Source organism: Pinus tabuliformis, chromosome 4_2 (genome assembly GCF_031772625.1).
Source record: "Pinus tabuliformis cultivar Carrire ecotype Pingquan chromosome 4_2, CPIR1, whole genome shotgun sequence".
Lineage (NCBI taxonomy): Eukaryota > Viridiplantae > Streptophyta > Pinopsida > Pinales > Pinaceae > Pinus > Pinus tabuliformis.
In genome coordinates this window covers 1,110,869,716-1,110,894,523 of record NC_142304.1, presented here as the reverse complement: position 1 = coordinate 1,110,894,523, position 24,808 = coordinate 1,110,869,716, and the positions used below count along the sequence as shown (strand labels likewise).

Below are 24,808 nucleotides of genomic sequence, written 5' to 3'. Positions count from 1 at the left end.
TGTAAAATTAACCGCACTAAAACTACCATAGTTGTTGGCAATTAAGAAAGAAATCAACAATTTATAAAAGTGACTTAATTCCACGGCTTATATTAATTTCTATGTTATTATCAAATAATAAAAGATGAACAAAGATGTTACAAGATAAATAAAAATGTTACAATGTGTTTTTAAATTCTGTCTTAGAAAAAATTAAAAATTTGAAAAAGTTTTTGAACTTATAATGTAGTCAAAACTGGAATTCTGATTCAAAGTGATACTTGGATAAGTACAAAATAATAAAAATGGGAACATTTGAAACTATTATCACCTTTCTTTTCATGGATTAGTGATGAAAACCAGAAATGCTCCTATTTTAAATATTTCTTAAAAAATTTCATAATTTTATTTATTTAATAATTTTTATTATTCTATTTATTTATTTCATATTTTTTAAAGAAAAATATACTTCTTTTAATAGTTATATATTATTTTATATTATAAATTTGATGGAAAAAGGATATATATAAAATTATTTTTTAAATATTTCAAATAAAAAGAATTGAAATATCATAATAAACCATAAACAATAAAAAAAACCAAGTTTCCGTTAAAAAAAATAAAATCATTGAAATGATTGGTCATCCAGTTTTCTGGACAAACAACTTATTTAAGTTACTTCCTTTTGGATAACGACGATGTTTTGAGAATATATAATTTATTGAAAAGTTAAAAAGCAATAAATTAAATCAATTTTTTCAATACTTTTCAAATAACTTTTTGAACACTCATATACACAATCTCATAATAAATTCATTAAAAACAACTCTCAATCTGAGAAGTCCAGATACTTCACTGACTTGCTTTGACTTGCTTTGAGGTTCTATTCCCATTCAACACAATTGGAGGAGCTGACAGCAAAGTTTCAAGCCCCAAGTTCCAACGCCCCACATCATGCCCAACTACTACAGCCCCTATGAAAGTCCTCAGGAGTGACTCACCACAATTAATAAAAAGATTTTCTCATTGTCACATTATCTTGATGCTGTGATTCTTCTTCGGTAGTTCAACCAAAAACGTATTCCTCATCTGTTTGAATTGATTTGCCTTCTATGTCTCAGACTGAATCTCACATCTGAGAATCTTTACAGAAAGCATGCCATGAATTCTTCTGGTTCTGAAATGGGCATCAGGGATCCTGCTGGCTCTCATCTATCTTCCAGTAGTGTCTCACATTTCTCCATAGAAAATGGCTTGACAGTGAATAAAAATGGCCAGGATGATCATACAAAGACTGCCCACAAAATTAATCATGGTGAGCATTATTCTCATTAGATATAACTCTCTGAATTAAGCAAGCTTCATGGACTAGTTTCAGTAGTTAAAGTTTCATGTAAGACTCAAGTTGTCTGGAAGAGATCCCTGAGCTGACTGCCTGTATTGCCTGCAAAGTTTTCCTATATATCAGAGACATGTATAAAGAAAATGATATATACAATATGTATATGTAAGGCACTGAATACAAAGCAGTGATATCAAAGTACTAACTCTGTTGCTGTGAAACTGTACTTTGTGTTGTGGGTTTCAGATCCATGGTATCAGCTGGCTTCTTTGCTGGTTGTAAGTTTCAATGGAGGATATATTCTGGGATTCTCAAATTTTATCATGACACCTCTGGGATGGATATGGGGCACAGTTATAATGGCCGTCCTAGCTGTTATATCACTCTATGCAAATTGTTTGCTGGCAAAACTGCATATAATAGATGGCAGACGGTTCATCAGATACAGAGATTTGATGGGTTTTACTTTAGGTGCACAAATGCTGTGTCATATATTATTAAGACTGAATTCATTGCAGATAATAGTAATGATTCAGATTTTTTTGCAGTCAGTTGCATGAAGAGAGGTGGGATTTATGGAGGATTTTGAAATTTTGGTGTTGCAGGAAGGAAGATGTATTATATAACGTGCATTCTGCAGTTTCTCAACTTCATTCTGGGGAATATAGGATTCCTGCTGCTCTCAGGAAGAGCTCTTAAGGTACTGTGATTACTCTTTTTCTATAAGGATAGTACAGAGGTGTGATATATTTCTATATCAAAAATGGTAGAAAGTGAAGAATTTCATATTAAATATATTGTTTAATTTTAATTAACTTTATTCTATACTCAGAAATATTTTGAAATCCGATTAATATAAATGAAGTTGAATAGTTGATTTCACTTATGTTCAGATGTCCAAAATATTCATTCAGTTGCAAAAAAATTACATAATATGACCTAAATACTATTTGGAATTTTTAGAAAGTAAAGAATTTCATACTAAATATTTTTATTAATTAAAATATTTTGGAAATTTTATAGACATAAATAAAGTTAATATTTTTCAGTGATAAAAAAAGTTACATATCCTGACTCAAATGGTATGAAACTTACGGAAAATGAAGAATTTTATATTGAATATTATTTTTTTTTAATTTAAACTATTTTTATGGTAGATTTTGGAATATTTTGGAAATTTATAGAATATAAATGAAGTTAAATCATTAATCTGATTTATGTTTAAATTTATTCTAAGTAGCTTATAATTTAGCCTTGAAAATATAGATTTCCAGGTATGTTTTTTGAAAGATCAGGTTATAATTTTTGGACATCTAAGTTACAGTTATCAGATTATAGAATTTTAAGTGTTTTGGGTTTTTGTGGCGGTTGAATCTATTTCTACTTTCAAAATCAAGATTTGAACACTTCTAAATCAGATTTTCTACCTCCAAAATCCTGATAGGAATACTTCTAAATCAGAATTTTAAGAAAATTACAATCTACAGTCTGAACCAAATTGTCATCTCACCAGACAAAGCCTTTCCCAAATAAAATTTACAACGTTTCTACTTTCAATAAATTCTAATATATACATGGACAAGTTTCATTGAGAAATTCTGAAAAAAAAACATTGACCAGTTTCATTGAGAAATTCTGAAAAAAAAAATTGAAATGTTTTCACAAATTTCATTGAAAATTTCTGAGAGAAACTTGAAATGTGAAGATTACAAGCAGATCCATATTTCCATAACCTTAGAAGCACACAACGGGGCAGGAAGAATTCTAACGCCGAATCTTTAGCGATGAATTAAGACCAGAAACTAGATTCGAAGTGAAGTGACTGCAAACATTTTGAGCAATTTTTTTTCATAACCCAATCGAAACTGTCAAGGTAAATTACAAATTTTACAGGAAATATTTTTTGTTGGTCTGATATTGAAGGTTAAGAATATGTCTTTTCACTTCTTCTAAATTTATATTTTTATTTGGATTTTAGATGTGTGTAGTTAGTTTTTGTTAATTTAATTGTCTAAATATTCACAATAGAGATCATGTTTTTGTTGAGTTTCAAATCCAAAAAAAAATTATTATTAAATTTTTTTAAAAGAATAATAAAAAAGTTATATTTGCTTGACGATTATGTTTTTTTGTCTTGAAAGTTATGGAAATTCCAGTCATATTTTGAAAAAATCAGGCAGGGATTTTTGTAAATTCAAGTAAAAGTTGTCAAACTCCATAATTTTAGGTGCTCTATAAGTTTTCTATGACACTGAATCCATTTCCACTATTAAAAACATGATTCAAACACTGCCTTTACAAAATCTTTTAAATTTTTTACCTTAATTCTAATCACTTTTAACCACCTCAACCATTTCTCCACCTCCTCCTCGACCTCCTCCTTAATTGTGTGGAAACTATTTCTTCCTCACACAGAGACCAAAACTTTATATATCTATTTAAACATGGTGATTTCTCCTTTCACGTCCTCGTGATGTTTTTCACATACCCACTTTAGACCATGCCGAGTAACCTTTGATATGTTCCATGATCATCCTTCCTCGAGCCACGAAATATGTCTCCATTCGGAAGTAGGTGTTGACATTGTTTTGCTGGTTAAAATTTCAAGATAACTAGTACAATGAACAAAACAAAAGTGTCACACCTTGTCATAAGATCAAAAAGTTTGAAAAAGTTGTGGATAACTTGTTTTAGTTTATCTAATCTAATTTAAAAAATTTAAATTCAATGATGGTTATATTTATCATTGTATGGTTTATGGGTTAGGATGATTGTGGGAACATTATTGTATGGTTTATGGGTTAGGATGATTGTGAGAATATTATTATAAAGTATTTAAAAATTTTAAATTTAATGATGGTTATATTTATCGTTGTATAGCTTATAGTTTAGGATGGAGGTGAGAATATTATTATAAATTAGGATGGAGGTGAGAATATTATTATAAAGTATTTAAAAATTGTAAATTCAATGAGGGTTATATTTATTATTGTATAGTTTATAAGTTAAGATGGTTGTGAGAACATTATTATAAAGTATTTATAAATGTAATGAGGTATCATTAGAATAATGAGATCTCAAATATCTCACATTATTATTCTTATATAATTTACTAAAATTTTAAATTGAATTTATGTTACATTTAAAATAGAATTTGTTTTTTTATTTTTCTAACTTATCTTATATAATTTATTAAATTTTTAAATTGAATTTATGTAACATTTAAAATAGAATTTGTTCTCTTATTTTTCTAACTTATATGAGTAGCTTTTGAGGTTTAAATGTGGATGATTTATATAAGGGAGCCTTTTAAGGTTTAAATGTGGATGATCTTTTATGGTCTTTATTGTTAACTTGGACCTTATGGGTCTTTAGGTTAAATCATCCATGTACTTGAGAGATTGTATAGATCCTATTTAAACTTAATACTTGATTGTTCTCATGCCATTATTTGAAAGATTGTTGAATAATAAAAAAGTCAAGACAGGTCAATTCTCATATATATTTTCATTCCCATCTTACACACTTACCTTGTAAATCTTATTGCTCTTACAATTTTATCATAAACATACAAAGCATGCTCCTAACTAGAAATGGAATTTCACATCCAAATTTCCGTTACATGGTAATTTTCCCATTAAATACAACCAAAATTTATTCTCACATATTAACATTTTGTATTGTATTAAAATAATTAAACTACATAAAAAAACATTAAAATTGCAGAAACCTTCAAATTTAATTAATACTTTCCATCCTTGAATTTGAACTTTAAATGAGAAACTAGATAACCTCCACTGATGCATGTGAACATTTTGGAAATGCCCAATAAAAATGGGAGCTTGTTGGAAAATTCACGTTGAAATGCAATGTGGGGTGGTAGTTGGTGAGGATATTAAACTTGACTTTCTGATTAAAGGCTTCTCATGTTCGTAATATGATGGGATGGATCATGGAAGGATGATGGGAACAAGCCTTAGTTTTAACACATTTATATATACCTGTGGAACCCAATTCAAATACAGTGTACAATCATATATCAACCTTCATTGGATAACAATGTTCATAGGTGTCAGTTGCAGCGTGATACATCGATGTTCACAGAGTTCGTACAATGTATAACTATATATCAACCTTCATTGAAGTACAATGTTCTGAAAGTTCATAGGTGTCGGTTGTAGCGTTATACATTAATGTTCTCAGAGTTCGTATGTGTCAGTTGTAGTGTACTAGATTAGTTCCATAAACGTATTTGGGAGAAGGAGCTAAGAAGAAAGAAAAATTACTATATTGAAGTGTTTAATCCTACTCATAATCATCAACCAAAAGCATACATAGAGGCCAATATCTCTTGGAGAGCCAAATTTCTTATTGCTCAGTTAAGGACTAATTCTCATCAACTCCGTTGTGAAACAGGGCGCTGGAAAAGGCCAAAGGAAGTGTGGGAGGAAAATGTATGCATTTTTTGTTCTTCCGGAAAAGTGGAAACAGAAAAACATTTCATTTTAAAATGTGAGGCCTTCAAAGACAACAGGGAAAGTTATGCAGATACGCTGACAGCTAGCTCTTGGGATAATCTATTTAACGAGGGGTTTGTCGAGAAGACGGGAGCATTTATTGTGAAGCTTCACAAAAAAAGGGCCGAATACATCAAGCAGATGAAAAAGCAATCTATCCCATAGGCTATCTTTAGCCTTGTGGACGTTAAAATAATTTCTTTCCTTCTTTCTTCTTCTTTTGTTGGATTCATTTATTTGTTTTGTTTTTCTTACACGTAGAATGAACGTGTATCTGGGCATTATTTATGGAGTCGTCTAACAATGGGGAGGAATTGTCTGGACGGTCAAAAGTGGCTGAAATCTGGGTGTTTGAATCGTGTTTTTGATGGTGGAAATGGATTCAGCGCCATCAAAAATGTCTAGCACACCTAAAATTTCGAAGTTTAACAACTATAACTTGGATTTACAAAAATCCTTGCTGGATTTTCTCTAAAGATGATCGGAATTTCCATACCTTTCCAGGCAATTCTTCCGGCTAGTTAGACTACGGCATTATTTTTTGACAAAGTTTAATAAGGTGATTCATAATGTAATTTTCAAATATACTAAATAGTTTTAAACAAATATAATATTGTTAAAATATTTTTTTATTAAATGTAATTATAATAAATTTGATTTTAGTTTATAATTTTTGGTTTGAAAGATGTATTTGTAATTTTAATTTTAATTATAGAATAACAATATTTTTTTCCCTATTAAGATTTAATTAACATTAAATTATATAATAAAAAAAATTAATATAATTTAAGTTGATATTAAAGATATAACATGGGATGAAGTTTTTAATTTACTTTTAAACTTAATTAAATTAAGAATTAAAGTACATAATAATTAATAAATTTAAGTGAAATTATATAATGATTAATAAAAATAAATGAAAACACAGTGTAACTTTATTTAATAAATAAATAAAACATTTAAAATAAAATAACAAAGGTATAATCTTATAATATAATATAATTTATTTAGATCGATCTTTTAAAAAATGTTTTAGTTCATAACGTATTAATAAAATGTATAGTTGGACTGTTTTCCTAATCAATTGATTTGCTAATTTCACAAATAAATATAATAGTTATTGGTTAAATGAATTTGAACATAGTTAGCACCACACGCACAAGTTTGGTGAAGGTTCAACTAAATATAGTTGGACTGTTTTAGTTCATAACGTATTAATAAAATGTATAGTTGGACTGTTTTCCTAATCAATTGATTTGCTAATTTCACAAATAAATATAATAGTTATTGGTTAAATGAATTTGAACATAGTTAGCACCACACGCACAAGTTTGGTGAAGGTTCAACTAAATATTTATAATAGTAAATATGATAGTGAAAGACCTCAAATTTTAAAAATTATTGCTGAGATTTGAACAATTTTGATGAAAAATTTTGATGAATACTATATAGGTTCAACTAAATATTTATAATAATAAATATGATAGTGAAGGATCCCAAATTTTAAATTTTTTCGCTGAGATTTGAACAATTTTGACGGATACTATATTCAAAGCAATGTTGCAATTCTAGTTGTAATGTTACATTGCAATAATGAAATTATTAATATTAATTTATGGGTTTTGGATAGACGATGATCGGGTCCCTTGTTTTTTTAAGGAAGAAAAAAGCACAGTTATTCATTAGAAATGTAGTGGGTTGTTAAGGCACTCCTAGATGTTAATTCATTGGTTCAATTTCTCGTCATACCTTCTCTAATTCATTATTAATTGGAAGAGATGGACACCATAGAAAAGAGACACAGTCATTTTGACTAATAAGAACTTGTTGCTTGGATGATAAATTATTATGAGATTTTATTTTCCGTGAACTTTGAAATGATTTACATAGGTTATTTTTTATTTGCAAAATTATATGCGTATTGGTGACTTGTCGAAAGTAGAAGAGGCGCCTCACATCTTTCCAAGACGTGAAATTGATGGTTTTCATCTTCCTAAGTTAATCCCCACTCCACCGCCTCCAAACAGTGCTCACATAACGACATTTGATCGAAGTGTTAAGCTATAATGGCAGTGACACATTCCAATTAGTGTGTACCTTTAAACATTATATACGTCCATTACTGACTCAAATTAATAGAGTAGGTAGACAATTAAAAGCATCAGCTAAATACAAGCATTGAGTTGTCCAACCGTTAATCACCTGAGGAGGAGTACCACAAATCAGATCAGTAATGATTACATAATAAGAGAAATAAACCAGCAACCATTAAAATCTAAGATAAATTAAATAAAATATTTTTAAAAAATAACTTGAATTGTTTTCTTAATGTTTACTTTAGAGATAATAATTTAATTTTTAGTCAACTCACAACTAATTCGAAGTCAAAAGCATATCAAATATGTTATACTGCTTGCCGCGGGATAATAATAATCATATTAATAATATTTAATATTTTTTTTGAATATTAATAATAATCAAATTCTAAGCATGGTGACAACAAGCTTGGATAAGAGAAAATATGCTTGCTCTAAATATGATCGTGGACATTGAGGAGGCCAAGATTTGCTTGGATTTGAATCATGTTTGATGCAAGCTTCTATTTGCTCCCAGGAAGAGGTTTTTACCTCAGATATGGAGAAGTTTACAATATTTGTGAAAACATTTTCAATGGTTTCTCTTTGTTTGCAAGCCACTCATCTCTTCACTTGCAGTCGGGATTCAGGATAGGGTAAGAAACCCATATGGTTTTATTCGGCCCCTACACAAGGATCGACAACTTCAGGATCACAAAACTCTCGAAGAGTATGGCATAGTTAAGGAAGTCTCGATCCACATTCTAGCAAGAGTTAGAGGTGGAGCTAAAGGATGGGGTGTGTCCTCCTCAGGCCAATCCAAATCCTTTAAGGAAGTCCTAAAACTCAAACCTTCATCATCAAACCCTAAAGAGCTCTCTAGACTAGTATTTGTGGTGGAACAAGTAGTGGAAGCCCCTTCCCTTGAAGTGAGCAACATGGTTGTGGATTCTTGGCTACAAATTATGAACGACAACAATCCAAGTGGATATTGGTGGCCACCCGCCTATTCCACCTATACCCCCCAATTAGTTTCATCTGTTTCCTTGTTCATTTTAGCATTTACTATTTTTAGCAATTTTTTGGGTCCTGAACTTCTGGAGCAGTTTTGACCCCCTAAACAACGGTTTTTTGGGGTCCGCGACAGGCCTAAAGTAATAGGCAAGGACTTGCGACGAAACTTGTAGTACTCAGAGAGACCTTTCCAACAAGGTAGTGTATGCGTCAAACAGAGATTTCAGATCACTTCCTGATCTGAAATATTTGAAGTTGGATTTCTGTAAACATTGTGTGTATGGAAAACAGTGTAAACAGAGATTTAAAACTGGAAATCATAATAGTAAAGATATTTTAGACTATATTCATTCTGATCTGTGGGGACCATCTCCTGTTGTATCATATGGAGGTGCTCTATATTTTTTAATGTTTATTGATGATTTCTCCCGTAAAGTTTGGGTCTTTATGCTAAAAAAGAAAGTTGATGTATTCAATATCTTTAAACAATTTAAAGCAATGGTAGAGAAAAGAACAGGCAAATCAATTAAATGTTTAAGAACTGACAATGGTGGTGAATTTACTTCAATAGAATTTGAACAATACTGTAAGGATGAAGGAATTGTTAGACACAAAACTATTGTTTATACTCCTTAGCAAAATGGTGTTGCTGAACGTATGAATCAGACTCTTATGGAAAGAGTCAGAAGCATGATCAACAATGCTAACTTGCAAAAGGAGTTGTGGGCAGAAGCAGTATCCACTGCTTGTTATTTAGTTAACAGATCACCTTTAGTAGCAATTAATTGTAAAATTCCTAAAGAAGTTTGGTCAGGTCAGTCTTGTGATTATTCACATTTAAGGATATTTGGTTGTGATGCTTATGCTCTTATTCCTAAAAATCAGCATTCAAAATTAGATCCAAAATCGAAATGTTATGTCTTTGTTGGATATGACTATGCGGTGAAAGGATACAGGTTATGGGATCCTACATCGTGAAAGATAGTCATTAGTAGAGATGTAACATTTGATGAATCTTCTCTTTTAAAATCAAATGTTGAAAGAATTGAATAGGAACAGGTATCACCAAATCAACAAATTCAGTTGGAGACTAGACCTTTCGGTGACAGTCAAAAGGAAGAAGAGACTTTTGGAGAAAAAGGTGTTGAAGATACAAAGGAAACTGCTGAATTTTCTGAACCAGTTCAGCAACCAGTCACTCTAAGAAGGTCTACAAGGGAAAAAAAAATTCCCAAAAGGTATGAAGATTCTGCTTCATCTTCTACTTTGAGTACTGAATATGGGGAAACTTCTTGTTATCAGGAAGCAGTAGATGATACAGATAGCGAAAAATGGAAAACGGCCATGGAAGAAGAAATGGACTCCTTAGCCAAGAATAATACATGGGATCTTGTAGAACTTCCTGAAGGGAGAAGTGTTGTTGGATGCAAATGGGTCTTCAAATTGAAATGGAAAGCTGATGGAAGTATCGAAAGGTATAAGGCAAGACTGGTAGCAAAAGGGTATTCCCAGGTTGAAGGTATCGACTTTCATGAGATTTTTTCACCAGTTGTAAAACTTGTTTCTATTCGTACTGTGTTGGCACTAACTACATTACTTAACCTTGAGTTAGAATAGTTAGATGCTAAAACAATTTTTCTACATGGTGATTTGAATGAAGAGTTATATATGGAACAACCAGAAGGTTTTGTACAAGGTCGTAACAGAAGATTAGTTTACAAGCTTAGGAAATCATTGTATGGTCTGAGGTAGTGACCCAAACAATGGTATAAGAAGTTTGACTCCTTCATGGTGAGCTAGAACTTTATTAGAAGTGAGTATGATCATTGTGTACACTTCAAAAGTTTAAATGACATATTCATTATCTTAGCTTTGTATGTTGACTATATGCTTATTGCAAGCAAAAGCATGGAAGAGATCAACAGGTTAAAGGCTCAGCTCTCTAGGATGTTTGATATGAAGGATCTTGGAGCAGCAAAACATATCTTGCGCATGGAGATACACAGAGATAGGAAAAATGGTAAACTTTGGTTATCACAGTAGAAGCATGTGGAAAAAGTACTTGAAAAGTTTTGTATGAACAATGTGAAACCTGTTAATGTTCCATTAGCTTCCCATTTTAAGCTTTATTCAGTTTTGAGTCCTAGAACTTATGAAGAAAAGCAGTATATGTCTCATGTACCACATGCAAATGTTATAGGCAACTTAATGTATGTGATGGTATCTACAAGACCTAACATTTCACATGCAGTTGGAGTTGTCAGCAGGTTCATGGAAAATCCAGGTGAAGAACATTGGTGAGTAGTGAAATGGGTGCTTCGATATCTAAGAGGCACAAGTGACCATTGCATCATCTTTAATGGTAGTGAAGGATCAGTCTGTGGATATGTAGATGTTGATTATGCAGGTGATTTGGAAAAAAGAAGATCTACTACAGGTTATGTCTTTACTCTTGCAGGTGGAGCAATTAGTTGGATGTCAAAGCTTCAAGAAACAATTGCATTGTCCACTACCGAAGCAGAATATATAGCTGCTTCAGATGCCAGTAAAGAAGCAATCTGGTTAAAGGGTCTACTTGATGAGATTGGAAGGACGCAGGAGAAAGTGAATGTACTTTGTGACAGTCAGAGTGTTATTCACTTGGCTACAAATCCTACTTATCACATCAGAACCAAGCACATTGATGTAAGGTATCATTTTCTGAGACATGTGATCGATGGCGGAAAAGTAGCTCTTCAAAAGGTCCATACACGAGAGAATTGTGCAGACATATTCACAAAGCCAGTTACAGTAGAGAAGCTGCGATGGTGTTTAGCTTCTCTTGGCTTGAAAAAGAGATGATGAATGGGCATGGGCAAGGGATTAGAAAATTGTTGTCAAGGTGGAGTTTGTTGGTAATTGACAACTAATTAATGTAAATTTGGGTAAAATTGTATTAGTTATTTCCAAGTTAGTTTCATACCGAATTAGCAGTTATGTAACTAAGGAGGCTCATATAAAAATGATGAATGCCCGAACTATTGTAATGGAGAATCATTTATTGATTGAATAGAAATTCCAATCCCTTGGCCTGTGGATGTTTCCTTGACACCCTGTCATGGTTTTACCATGTAAATCTTGAGTTTTTACTTGTGTGGTTGTATTCAATTTCTTTTCCTTTCTTGTTTGATAACCTCATAACATTCAACCTTCAACTTCCTTCGACACGCCCTCTAACTTTCTTTGTCTTACGATGTAAGACATGTTGCTGGTCAAGGTACTCCAATGCATGTTTATAACTGAAAGTGGCCATTTCCACTAGCCTCAAGGCTCGACACCAGTGAAAGCTTCATCATTGTCGACTTCAATGTAATTGATATAAATACATATCACCCATCATGACTCCATAGGTTTTATGGGTTGAGGGATTATCCCATGTCGATTAAATACAAGTAATTTTGATTATTTATATATCTCAAGCCTCATGGTTAATTTCGATGCGTTGAGCACTAATACCAACTCCTTGGTAGGCTCAGATGAACTATTTTATCATTGAAATAGTTCACCTTGTGTGGCGTATCCAATTATATTCATGAGCAGATTAAGATGAACTGTTGTGTCATTGAAATAATTGATTAATATGAACTAATATAGATACTTGATTAAGTAGCAATTATAGTTAGGTTCATTGTATCATTGAAATAGTTGACTAATATGAACTATTCTATAATTGAAATAGCTCATATCATACAATAGCAAGTGGAACACTTCTAATTCATTATCCAATTATATTTAGGTTCATCCAATTATATTCATATCATACAACAACAATTGGAACGCTTCCAATTCATTATCCAATTATATTCAGGATCATCCAATTATATTCATATCATACAACAACAATTGGAACTCTTCCAATTCATTATCCAATTATATTAAGGTTCATCCAATTATATTCAGGATTAAGATGAACTATTGTATCATTGAAATAGTTGATCAAGATGAACCTATTCTATCATTGAAATAGTTTATATCATACAATAGCCAATGGAACGCTTCCAATTCATTATCCAAGTATATTCAGGTTCATCCAATTATATTCATGATTAAGATGAACTATATAAGACAATTATATTCAGGATTAAGAGAACTATTGTATAATTGAAATAGTTCATATCATACAACAGCAATTGGAATGCTTCCAATTCATTATCCAATTATATTTAGGTTCATCCAATTACATTCACGATTAACATGAACTACTGTATCAGGAAATTGTATGTAGAATTAAGATGAACTATTGTATCATTGAAATAGTTCATATCGTACAACACCGACTGGAACACTTCCAATTCATTATCCAATTATATTCATGATTAAGATGAACTATTGTATCATTGAAATAGTTCACCTTGTGTGGCTCTTCCAATTCATTATCCAATTATATTCAAGATTAAGATGAACTATTGTATCATTGAAATAGTTAATATCATACTACAACAATTGGAACAAAAACAAACATGTAATTTATGTAATTTAACTACATAAATAGTTCCCATAAATCACATGTAGGTTTACCTAAATTCTTATCCAATTATGATTTAAATCTGACTAATCATGAAAATAAAGCTTTTCATTAATTTTAAATAAGCATGAAATTCTATGAAATTAATAGCAACGCAAAACAAACAACATATGTTTATCTATAACAAAAAAAAATCAAAATTAATAAGTTTAACAGGCCACCAGACAACCTTCGAATTTAGACAACAATGTACAAAATTGAAAATCTAGTTACATGCTCTAAAGTACAAAATATTTCAAAAAAAGTTCATGACAACATGAGCTTCCCTAGTCCCCAACATCTCCTCTTTAGTCTGGTCCTACAAGTTCTTAATTCCTTTGAGAATTAAACTCTATAGCAATGCAAAGGCTTTGTTCCCCTTTCAAAAATTGACCCCCCCCTCGGTCTCATTGAGTTGTTTAAATAATATTACAAATGGTTTCAAAATGCATGTGTGTCATAATACCTAACTGAAAATAGAACTAGGATTGATGGTTGCGATTTGGTAGTGCACTAAAGGATCATATCTAAGAATCCATGAGTGATTTCCATTCCGAGCTTATCATGAGTGACCAACTACATACTTGTGGACAATAAACATATTTAATTAGGAAAAGAAAACAAATAAATTTGCAAGAAAATCAAAACATAAGTATCACATTGATCTTTTAATTGGTTTTACTGGTTTCTCCTCCAAATTGGATAAAATTAACCATCCAGAAATATTCTCCCTGATTCTACTAACTTGGTGAAATGATTTACACAAAATTATGTATCTGCAACTCGGGTTTCATGCTAAATTCGTCGCTCTTTTCCTTGTGATTTTTCAGGACTTCAATTTATAGATTTGACAAAATTAGTATTCTCAGATTGTTCTGATCGTTTCTATCTTCCCAACAAGCTATCAAACGCCTAATTTTGTGCTCTAGAGCTCAAGATATCGTCCCGTGAATTCAACACTCGACCATTGTTGATTAAATTCGTGGGTTAACAATAGCCCTTGATTTAAATCACAAATACCACATGCATAGCGGGGGTTGAATTTGAAAGGTTTATATTGTATTATGAGTTTACAATGATTTGTATGAAAAAAATGAGGAGGCTATGGTTGGATACGTGTTAAATGTTTTAACTGTACAAAAAGATAGGTAGTGAAATTTAATAATCAAACTCCAAACCTTCACGTGAGGTAGCATCGATGGAGTCCTTAATGAATAAAATAAATAAAGTCTTGTACAAAAAGATAGGTAATGACATATAATAATCAAACTCTAAACCTTCATGTGAGGTAGCTTCCACAGAGTCCTTAATGAATAAAATAAATAAAGTCTTGAACCTTCCATGCGTCCCCGACCTTAGCCCCACGACCTAAACCTTTCCCACTCCCCGCCCCATCCTAAGTGGAATAAAATAATACAAACTCTCGAACCTTCCCCAACTCCTTGACCTCGGGTGAACTCCCTGCCCCATCCTAAGTGGAATAAAATAATACAAACTCTCGAACCTTCCCCAACTCCTTGACCTTGGGTGAATTTAGATGTTGGACTATGAAAAAGTCTGAGGGACTCCGAATCCATTAAATAAAATTAATTAAAAGAACAATTGAATAAAATAAATAAAAACCAAGCCATCTCCCCAGCGCCCTCATATAAATCTTCCTAAGCTCCTCATCCCCCTGCTGAGTTTGATTGTTGGACAATAGAAAAGTCTTGGGGACCCAGGGACCAAGATTTAGGCAAACCCAAAAAAAATTGACTATCATTTTTTGGGCCATCGATGATAATATTTCGACCAAGTGACGTCGAAAATTGACATGGAAAAAAGTGGTGATATGGCGTCTACGTGGGGTGTCATGTGGCGGGATGGAAAGGTTTTTTGGGTATGGAAAAAATGAAATGAAACGTAGTGGTGTTGGGAAAAAAACTGAGAGGGGGTAGGGTGGTGTGAATCAGTGTTTTAAAACTCACTTAAACCGTTCAATTTCTTATTCAGATTTATGTACATTGCTACCATTAAATAAACTAGTGTATGTACGTGACTATGATTAAGGAAAACAACATACATCTAGATAGCTAAATTTTCATATATTTCATCATTTATTCTACTTTAACCAGTATGTCATTACTTCATTAGCCTTTAATCAACAACCATGAATAGTAAGAACATAATAAACCATCACACATAAGCAACACATCAACACATGAGGACACCACAATTTTTAGGTGTAAACTCAATGTGGGAGAAAACCATCACTGCCATTGTATTTGTCTTCATCTTTATTATAAAGGAAAACATTTTACAATCTTATACTAGCGCAGACTCATACTAGTACACAAACACCCATATGCAGAAGGCTACAACCTTCACTCATTCTCCAGCACCCACTGGAAGGGAGCTCCAACCTCCTGATCTCGTTTACCAACACCCATTGGAAGGGATTTCCAACCCCCTGATCTGATTCACCAACTACCACTAGAAAGAAGCTTCAACTTCCTTACAAAAGGCTCCAATCCTTAGCACCTATATGGACCACGTTTCATAATATTTCATACTGGATCCCCCTGATCCAGAACATCAAACCTGTAGGCTACTTTTCATCATATTTTTAGACTGGATCCACTATCATCATTTAAGCCCAATAGGAAATAACAATACTGAAACCAATCACAGTATCAAATCACTTAATCACTGAACCAATGAAATCACTGAATTTCTACCATTTCTTACAACTAAATCAAACCAAACCATAATAGATATAAACCATCAATATACCAAGAAAAACACCGTTACCCATCACAAAATCCAGTTGTTGCTACTGTAAAACTATGATCAACCATATGTCAGAATATATATGCTATTGTTCTAAGTCATTCCCGCATATGCTCTTTTTCTTAAGAAGACATGCATACAAATCTCAAAATACTGAACAATTGAGTCTAAATCACTGTCACATTGAATCAATTACTCAACCCATCATAGATCACTGAACCAAATACATATCATCACACATTAGCATCATTTCTAGTCAACATATCATTCCATAAACAATTCAACCCAACCAGAACTGTGAAACATAGATTATAATGAGAGAGACATCATTGACAGATAACAGTAAACATAACAGAACCGATTAAACATCATTAACAACTCATACTGCAAAACCCTAATAGATGTACGCAACTCTTATGAAATATATGTGTATGTACACGCTTATCATTTAACACACCTGGGTACAAATTTGTCCATACTGCAGAATATGTACGCAACTACCCAGTAAAAGATCTGTGTATGTACACGACTTCAATGTAAAAACCCACGTATAAATCTGTAATCATTGAGACATACCTTCGCTGCAACACAACATTTATCAAACTCAAATCATGGCATGCAAACTATTACAGACACATATCATAATATTATCATCACAGATCTATCAAACCATAAACATATTATTAAATATGTAGTCATTTCAGATCTATTAAATCTGATTCATTTCCATGCTCCTTGGCGCACTCTTATTTCAGATCAAGTTATTCATCAATAATCCATCATATACACACACTTAAGACTTGATCTCTATCTCCTTATATAGTATAGGCTTTAGCTAATACCTTAGGCAAATCTCGTAGTAATGTCGATGGTATTCTTTGGCGAGATCAAATATCCGTTGTCGCACTCGTTACTATAGGCCAATACCATGGTAAAGACTTCTAATATTCATAATACCATGGTGCAAAAATTGTACGCGATTTCTCTCCATCTTACTTGTGTATGTATGTGACTTTTTTTCACAAGACCCATGTATACTTTCCAAAACTTCACCTTTATCATTCTTCTGTCTCTAAACTGATATTCTTTTGTTTAACCATCATGTTGACATTTTTATCAAGTAAGTTTCTATCAAGACAACCTTTGTCCATTCTCTTGGTCCATCAAAAACAACACATTAATCACATATGTATCAAGTAGGTAGGTTGCCATCAAAGAGAACACATTAGTCATAATTCCAGGAAGTAGTTGTTGTAGCTCAATCTTGCATCTCTTCAATGTTAAATTAAATTGCTGGTGAAATTAATACGTAATCTTGCATCTCTTCAATGTTGAATTAAATTGTTGGTGAAATTAATACGTAATATTTGTGCTTGTTGGAGATAATTTCTTTTATGAACTCAAGGTTGAATCTCAAAATGCCTATTTCATGCCATGTATCACACATGCCAAACCAAGGAAGGAGACCACCAAGCAGCCCATGCAATTGCTCTACGCGTCAAATTATTGTGGGAGAATGGTCACATATGAACACCAAGTCAATACTTCCCCTCACAAAGAATGGTCATATAAGAACACCAAGTCAATACTTCCCCTAGAAGATGTGGGGTATTTCTCTGTATCCTTATAATAAAGAATTATTGTGCAGTGAACTCGTTCAAGTAGTTACTGCGACACCAAGATACCTTTGGTTTCAGCTACAACCTATATATATTCAAGCAAAGGAAGGTCAAGGTAGAGGACAAGCGGAGCGTTGTTGTGAATAACGATAATATTAATATATCAACTTCCTTGGGACACAATAGTGCTGAAAATGTTCGAGCTATGAGTAGGACGTGACGGTGGAAATTCACGATCAGAACACCTCTGGAGACCTTAACACAAGGGTTTCAGCATGAGACACCACTAATTACGTGGGATTCATTCGCTTTTGCAGTGGGAACGTCTTTTGTTCCCCCCACTGGTCGCTAGAAACTCCACAGGCCTCATAGATGGCGTGACCGCGGCGCTGTGGCTGTTCCTCATGATCATAATGGAAAGGATCATAAGATTAAGAATCTGAAATTTATTTTCAGAAAAAAGTTAAGGAACAATGATGTAGCATCTCTATGAAGATTGGTGCTTACAAAGAAAGAGGCGGAAGCAAATCTTCCAACACGAACTGAAAGAGAAGGAGTGCAGTTATGCATGGAAGACATGTATTCTTCCAAAAAAATTGGAACTTCAAATATGGGTATTGGCCGAACAACAAAAGTCGATTCTATGTCATGGAAAACCTGGGTGAATTTGTCAAAACACATGATCTTCGACTTGGAGATTTTATTATGTTTTATAAAGATGAGGAACTAATGAATGAACTAATGATAAACTTTGGGGAATTTAGTTGATCAAAGTGGCCCTTACTCCTCTCCAACTTCGCTTGAAAAGAGAAGCAAACAGCAATCAACTAGTGACAAAGAGAATGAAAGTCGATTCTATGTCATGGAAAACCTGGGTGAATTTGTCAAAACACATGATCTTCGACTTGGAGATTTTATTATGTTTTATAAAGATGAGAGGAACTAATGAATGAATTAATGATAAACTTCGGGGAATTTAGTTGATCAAAGTGGCCCTTACTCCTCTCGAACTTCGCTTGAAAAGAGAAGCAAACAGCCATCAACGAGTGACAAAGAGAATGAGTTCAGCTGGAATCCATCCCTAGTTTTGGCTCGGATGAGATATCCCTGGAAGATTTTATGAACTAGTTCACAATCAAGGCTCGGTAAATAACGTTGTTCAAATTCTTGAGCAAATACTGAAGCATGAGATTTATTATCCCAACTAATACTGGCGCATAGGGAAGTCTGTTCCAGAGTCCGGGTTAATCGTCTCGCAGGCCCAGAGTGATCAACGACCCGTAAACGTTCATCTCCAGATCCAACGAAGTTCCCGGACAATAATCAAAGTTTAATTGATGTAGACTCCCCGAAAAGCAGTTTGACCAAACAGCTCATCTCTGAATCGATGGTCAACATGTATTCCGGGGTCAATATCATTTTACAGAAACCACCAAGGCCACCCTAGAAAGGGGTTTAGGATATGAGTTGTTTTTAGTGTGATTTTTTGGACTTTCGTGTGTTCGAATTTGTCAGAAAAATTTGAGTTCAAATCTTGATTTGTGTTATTTAAACTGCTTTTTTGATTGTATATATGAATTCAGCACCCTGCAAAACCTCTAGAGCACTTATATTGTGCAGGAAATGCCGTCAAATTTGTGATTTCAAGAAATCTCTGTCAGATTTTACACAAATTACACCGGAAAAGCTTTCAAAAGGTCGCACTAAAGACAACTCCGTTTTGGATGGCGCCAAGACCACTCTTGGTTTTTGGCGATGTATGCATAATGAAGATGTTGACTCGTGCATCATTCAGCGGCCACAAAAACGTGTACACGTCTACCTCAGCGACCTTAGCGACAACATGGTATGTGTCGAAGACTAGGCCCACTTATATTATGAATGAATGAATGATATTTTAACATTCAGGACACTAGAAATAGTCTATGGGATTACCAACCTCACTGTTTTTGGCCTTTTTATAATTTAATCATTTTCTTATTCAAATTGATGAGTTGATCCAACTTTCTAACAGTCCCCTCACTAAAAAACAATGCCAATGAATTGATGAAAACATATTGCCATAACTGTCTCTGATGTTTTTAAAAATATCACATTCCAAAATGAAATGCTTTTCCGATTCCATTACCTTAAAAGTAAAAAAAATACACAAAATTTTGTTAACATATTAGGGGTCTAATTAAAAGAGCTTAAAAATATTAAAAAAAAAATAAGAGTATTTGATTATATAAAATGTTTGTAAGTTTCATTTTATAAAAAGGGGACGATTTTATAACGGTCAAGGAGTCAATTTTCCAATTGACCAAAACACTTAGAACAGGGAGCAAAATAAAAAGTTTGAAAGCAGATTTTTTTATAGGGTTCAGAGTCCTAAGCTCAAAAAGAAATGTAATGATGAATTTTCTCCAAGATTTGATTAATAAAATGGCAGTTTGATTTCAGCTTTAGGTAAATTGCATCATTGTTTTTCCTATTTATATGTTAATCATTTCAATTATGTTATTTTTTTTGGATAAGTGTATGATGCAGCGTGGTTTTAAGTTTGAGACTTTGAATTTACTCAGTGGTACTCAATTTTTTATTTGAAATTCTTAATAGACGCCCCCACATCTCAAAATTCATACACAGTCTCTTTTTCTTTTCATTATTCATTCTGCAGAATTAAAGCTCAGATTCCTAATTGTCTGAGTAATAAAACATTCTATTTTTTCTGCAATTTTCATTGAACTTGCCACACTGTTATTCGAAAATAAGGTTTTTAAGTTAAGTCAGTCACTACAACTCTCATGGTCTTTCCCTCTCCGGACATTTATTTAAATTTTTTTTTATGACTCTGCAATGCTAGTAACTTCTGAGTCTGACATCCCACAAGCACCATGTACCTCCTGTGTAGAATATCCATTTCAATTTTCAGATTGTAGAACTTTAGAACCCGAGGAACTCCCAGCCCCGTTAGTATGTCCTTCTGATATCTTTCCATTATTTTCTTTCGAATCCTCTAGTTTTTTGGTGATAAAAACCGACCACCACACCCTCTCGCTCTCTTCATCGCATGAATATGTTGAGGTTCATGTATATATGGGTTCCTGGTCTTAATCAGTGTATTCTCAAACTCTTCTACTTTGGTTCTGTTTGCTGTGTAGTGAAGCTTGTGGGTAGATACCGAAACCCTTCTTCTAGCGGAGACCTTGTTGGGATTCGAGTTTGGGTTTACATTGTCTTCTTGATTGTTGTGGGCTTCGACTTTTTAGCTTGTTGGCGGTATCTTTTGTTTTCCTCAGGGTTGTTTGGCCGGAATGACGAAGGGTCAAGCCAAGTGTTGCTGTTTAGTGAGGTGTTTGCCCTCTGTTAAGTGTGAAGCCAAATTCATGAATCACATGCAGAATTCTAAATCCCTTTGCCCTCTGTTAAGTGTGAAGCTAAATTCGTGAATCACATGCAAGATTCTAAATCCTTTTACATCGCCATTAGTTTCTAGATTTCTAGGATTCTAGATCCTTCTACACCGCCATTATTTTCTAGATCCTTCTACACCACCATTAGTTTCTAGATCTCCATTTGAATCACATACAGGATTCTAGATCCTTCTTCTGGCTTTATAAATTTGTAATTTCTCTGGCTAGGGATTGCAAGCCAAGACCCAAACTTGTTATGTAATGCTAAGTGATTTCTGTTCTCAAGTGATTGTTTTATCTATTCCTTTTTAGTTGAGTAATTTTGTTGTTTCTCCATTTGTCTGTCTCTGTGAATTATTCTTTGCTATTGTTGCGGGCGAAAATAGGGGTTGAATATCCAATGTACAAGCCGCTTAGTGCCATCGCCTTACTCTGGCAACGTTCATTAAAACGTTGGTTGTTACCTCTGGAGCTGCTGAAGGATTTGTCCAGAAAATCGGAAATCGCTGCAAAGAAGAGAGTCTCTGGAGCTGCTGAAGGATTTGTTCAGAAAATCGGAAATCGCTGCAAAGAAGAGAGTCTAGGAAAAGGATCTGTTCAGGAAATAGTTGAGGAATGTTAAGACAGTTGTTGCAAGAAATAAAAAGGCCATGGGCATATGGTGAAACGTGCCATGAAGCCTAAAACATGGAGTGCATAAATGCTTTATGTGGAGTTTGTAATGGTGAAACGTGCCATGAAGCCTAAAACGTGGAGTGCTTAAGTGATTTACGTGGAGTTCGTAATTTTTTTTCATCAAGCTTGCAAGTATACAAACTAACATATGTATGTGTGAAATGTGAAAATGTCAAAACATTATATATGTTTTTTTATATTTATATAATTATATGTTGGAATTTTGAAAAGTATATTTTAAAAATGTGAAAATGTCAAAACATTATATATGTTTTTTATATTTATATAATTATATGTTGGAATTTTGAAAAGTATATTTTAAAAGGAGCAGAAATTTTGAAAATGGTATTTTAAAAAGGAGAAAGGTCATTATTACTAAATTTTAAAGAGTAATAATTAAAGTTTAATTTTTAAGTGGAGTTTGTGTGTTTTGGGGTGTAAATTTGATTGAAAATGGAGACAACAATTACAGATATGGAGAAGTTGAGCGGAGCTAATTTTGCCCTATGGAAATCACAGATGGAGGATATACTGATTTTAAAGGATCAGTGTTTGCTGATTGAGGGCACAACAAAAAAACCCTCATCGATGACAAATGAAGAGCGGAATAAGCTAAATAGACAGGCGATTGCAACAATCCACCAATATTTAGCAGAGAATGTTTATTTCAATGTGTCCGGAGAAAAGACGACAGAAGGATTATGGAAGAAGCTCCATGATCTATATAAGAAGAACACGACATCAAACAAAGTGTTCTTGATGAAGAAGGTTTATAATCTCAAAATGAAGGAGGGTGCTTCAGTTGCTGAGCACTTGAATGCATTTAATATTATTACTAATCAACTTGCCTATGTTAAAATCATTTTAGATGATGAAATTAGAGCCATTTTGCTAATGTGTTCTATGCCAGACAGTTGGGAAAATTTAATTGTAGCTATGATCACTTCAACAACTACAGGGACCCTGAAGTTTGATGATGTCAGCAGCAGTTTAATGAATGACGAGCTGCGACGCAAGTCAATTGCGGAAAACTAGGGAGGAGAGGCTCTAGCTCTAGCTGATCATGGTAGGAGAATGGATCGAGGGCGGCAAGGGTGATCAAGATCAAGAGGCCAATCAAAATCAAGGAGAGGCATGATCATCTGCTTTCATTGTGGCAAACCCGGGCACATGAAGAAAGAATGTTGATTATGGAAGAAACGACAAAAGGATCAGAGGCTGTCCAGTACAAATCACAAGTCGTCTAGCAGAAATGAAGGTGAGACTACTACTGTATCCATAGATGGTGATGTGTTGTTTACTGTTTCAGTAGAGGATACATGTGTATATACATCTAGCAGTAGCTTTGATTGGATCCTTGACTCTGGGGCATCTCACCATGTAACCCCATGCAAAGATAGTTTTGTTTCATATAATCCTGGTGATTATGGTAGAGTGCATTTGGGGAATAATCATTTTTGCAGTATTGTTGGAGTGGGAGATGTCCAGATCAAGATGAAAGATGGACAAGATATATTGTTGAAACAGGTCAGGGATGTACCGGAAATGCGCATGAGTTTAATCTCTATGGGATGACTGGATGATGAAGGCTATTCCACAAGCTTTGGAAAAGGAGGCTGTAAAATTAGCAAAGGAGCATTGGTCATGGCCAAAAGACCCAAGATAGGAACATTATACACATTGAAGACACTGATAGGAAAATTAGATTTGGCTGCTGTCACAAAAGAAGGAAATTCAGCAGATCTGTGGCATAAGCGCTTGGGTCACATGAGCGAGAAGGGATTAAAAATCCTTGTTGGTAAAAATTTATTGCCAGGTTTGAAATCCTACAATCTTGATCTTTGTGAGCATTGTATATATGGTAGACAAAGAAGGGTTTCATTCCTTAGAGGTGGCCATGATAGAAAGAAAAATGTGTTAGAATTGGTACACTCAGATGTGTTTGGGCCTGTTAACATCAAATCATTAGGAGGAGCATCATATTTTGTAACATTTATAAATGATGCATCCAGGAAGGTTTAGGCATATCCTATGAAAAGTAAAAGTGAAGTGTTTGGAATATTTCACCCTCACTCTTACTTCTGTAAAGATCATATATTTTAGACTCCATCGCCTTGAATCTCTTCACTTTGTGAAGCTTGATGAGGATGATGAAGAAAAAACAGAAGAGACAGTGTTTTTAGAAAAAAAAACAGAAGAGGTATGGTACGCGCCAAACGGAGGTCATATGACCAAGTTACAACTCCGGGAAGTTGACTTCCAAAATAACCCCAACGGTGCCCACAAACTCTTGGCATTCCATCTCCTAGGGTTAGGGCTTTGGTTGCTTAGGTTTTCCTTTGTTGTTCAATAATAAAAAAGCCCTTAACCCTCATTGTAACACAGTTCAAAGGTAGGTAGCCACCACATCTCTTCTTAGAGATAAGCTATCATTGTCAGAGCTAGAATGCCACATCTTTTCTTAGAGATAAGCTACCATTGCTAGAGCTGGATTATTTTCATTTTGCTTGCAAGCTTTTTTCAGTTCTTTGATATTAATGAAATAAAAATTTATTTCTACTGCATCTTTGTGTTTATGTTTATCTTTGTGTTTTGTTACATTCCTACATAAGATCTAGATCGGACTTTTTCCATCAATTCATCAATTCTTCCGGTGGGAGACACAATAACATAAATGGTAATTAATCATGGAAGGAAAACTTTTATAAATTATATTTCTTTAAATAACCTGTCATAACAGTTGGAGACCATGCAAGTTTTGGTTGAGCTATCCAATTGTGCCGTTGCACTCTGCATCATTTTTCTATGGCATCTGCAATGATTTCATCACCTTCGTCATAGGTTGGTGTGGAACTATCCCAACAAGGACATTAAGACATT

General features: G+C 33.5%; 1 protein-coding gene across 2 annotated transcripts in view; it reads left to right on the top strand.

The window, feature by feature from the left end:
- Positions 1-922: 922 nt before the first annotated feature.
- LOC149173561 (putative proline transporter 2) overlaps positions 923-24,808 on the top strand; it is a 65,445-nt gene continuing 41,559 nt past the window's right edge. The window contains exons 1-3 of one of the 2 annotated variants that reach the window (XM_089427962.1): positions 923-1,294; positions 1,568-1,792; positions 1,927-2,021. In XM_089427962.1, the coding sequence (XP_089284088.1) occupies positions 1,141-1,294; positions 1,568-1,792; positions 1,927-2,021 (474 nt within the window). In that variant the 5' untranslated portion in view covers positions 923-1,140. The remainder of the gene's footprint in view (positions 1,295-1,567; positions 1,793-1,926; positions 2,022-24,808) is intronic. The other variant, XM_089427961.1, reaches the window with a different exon arrangement.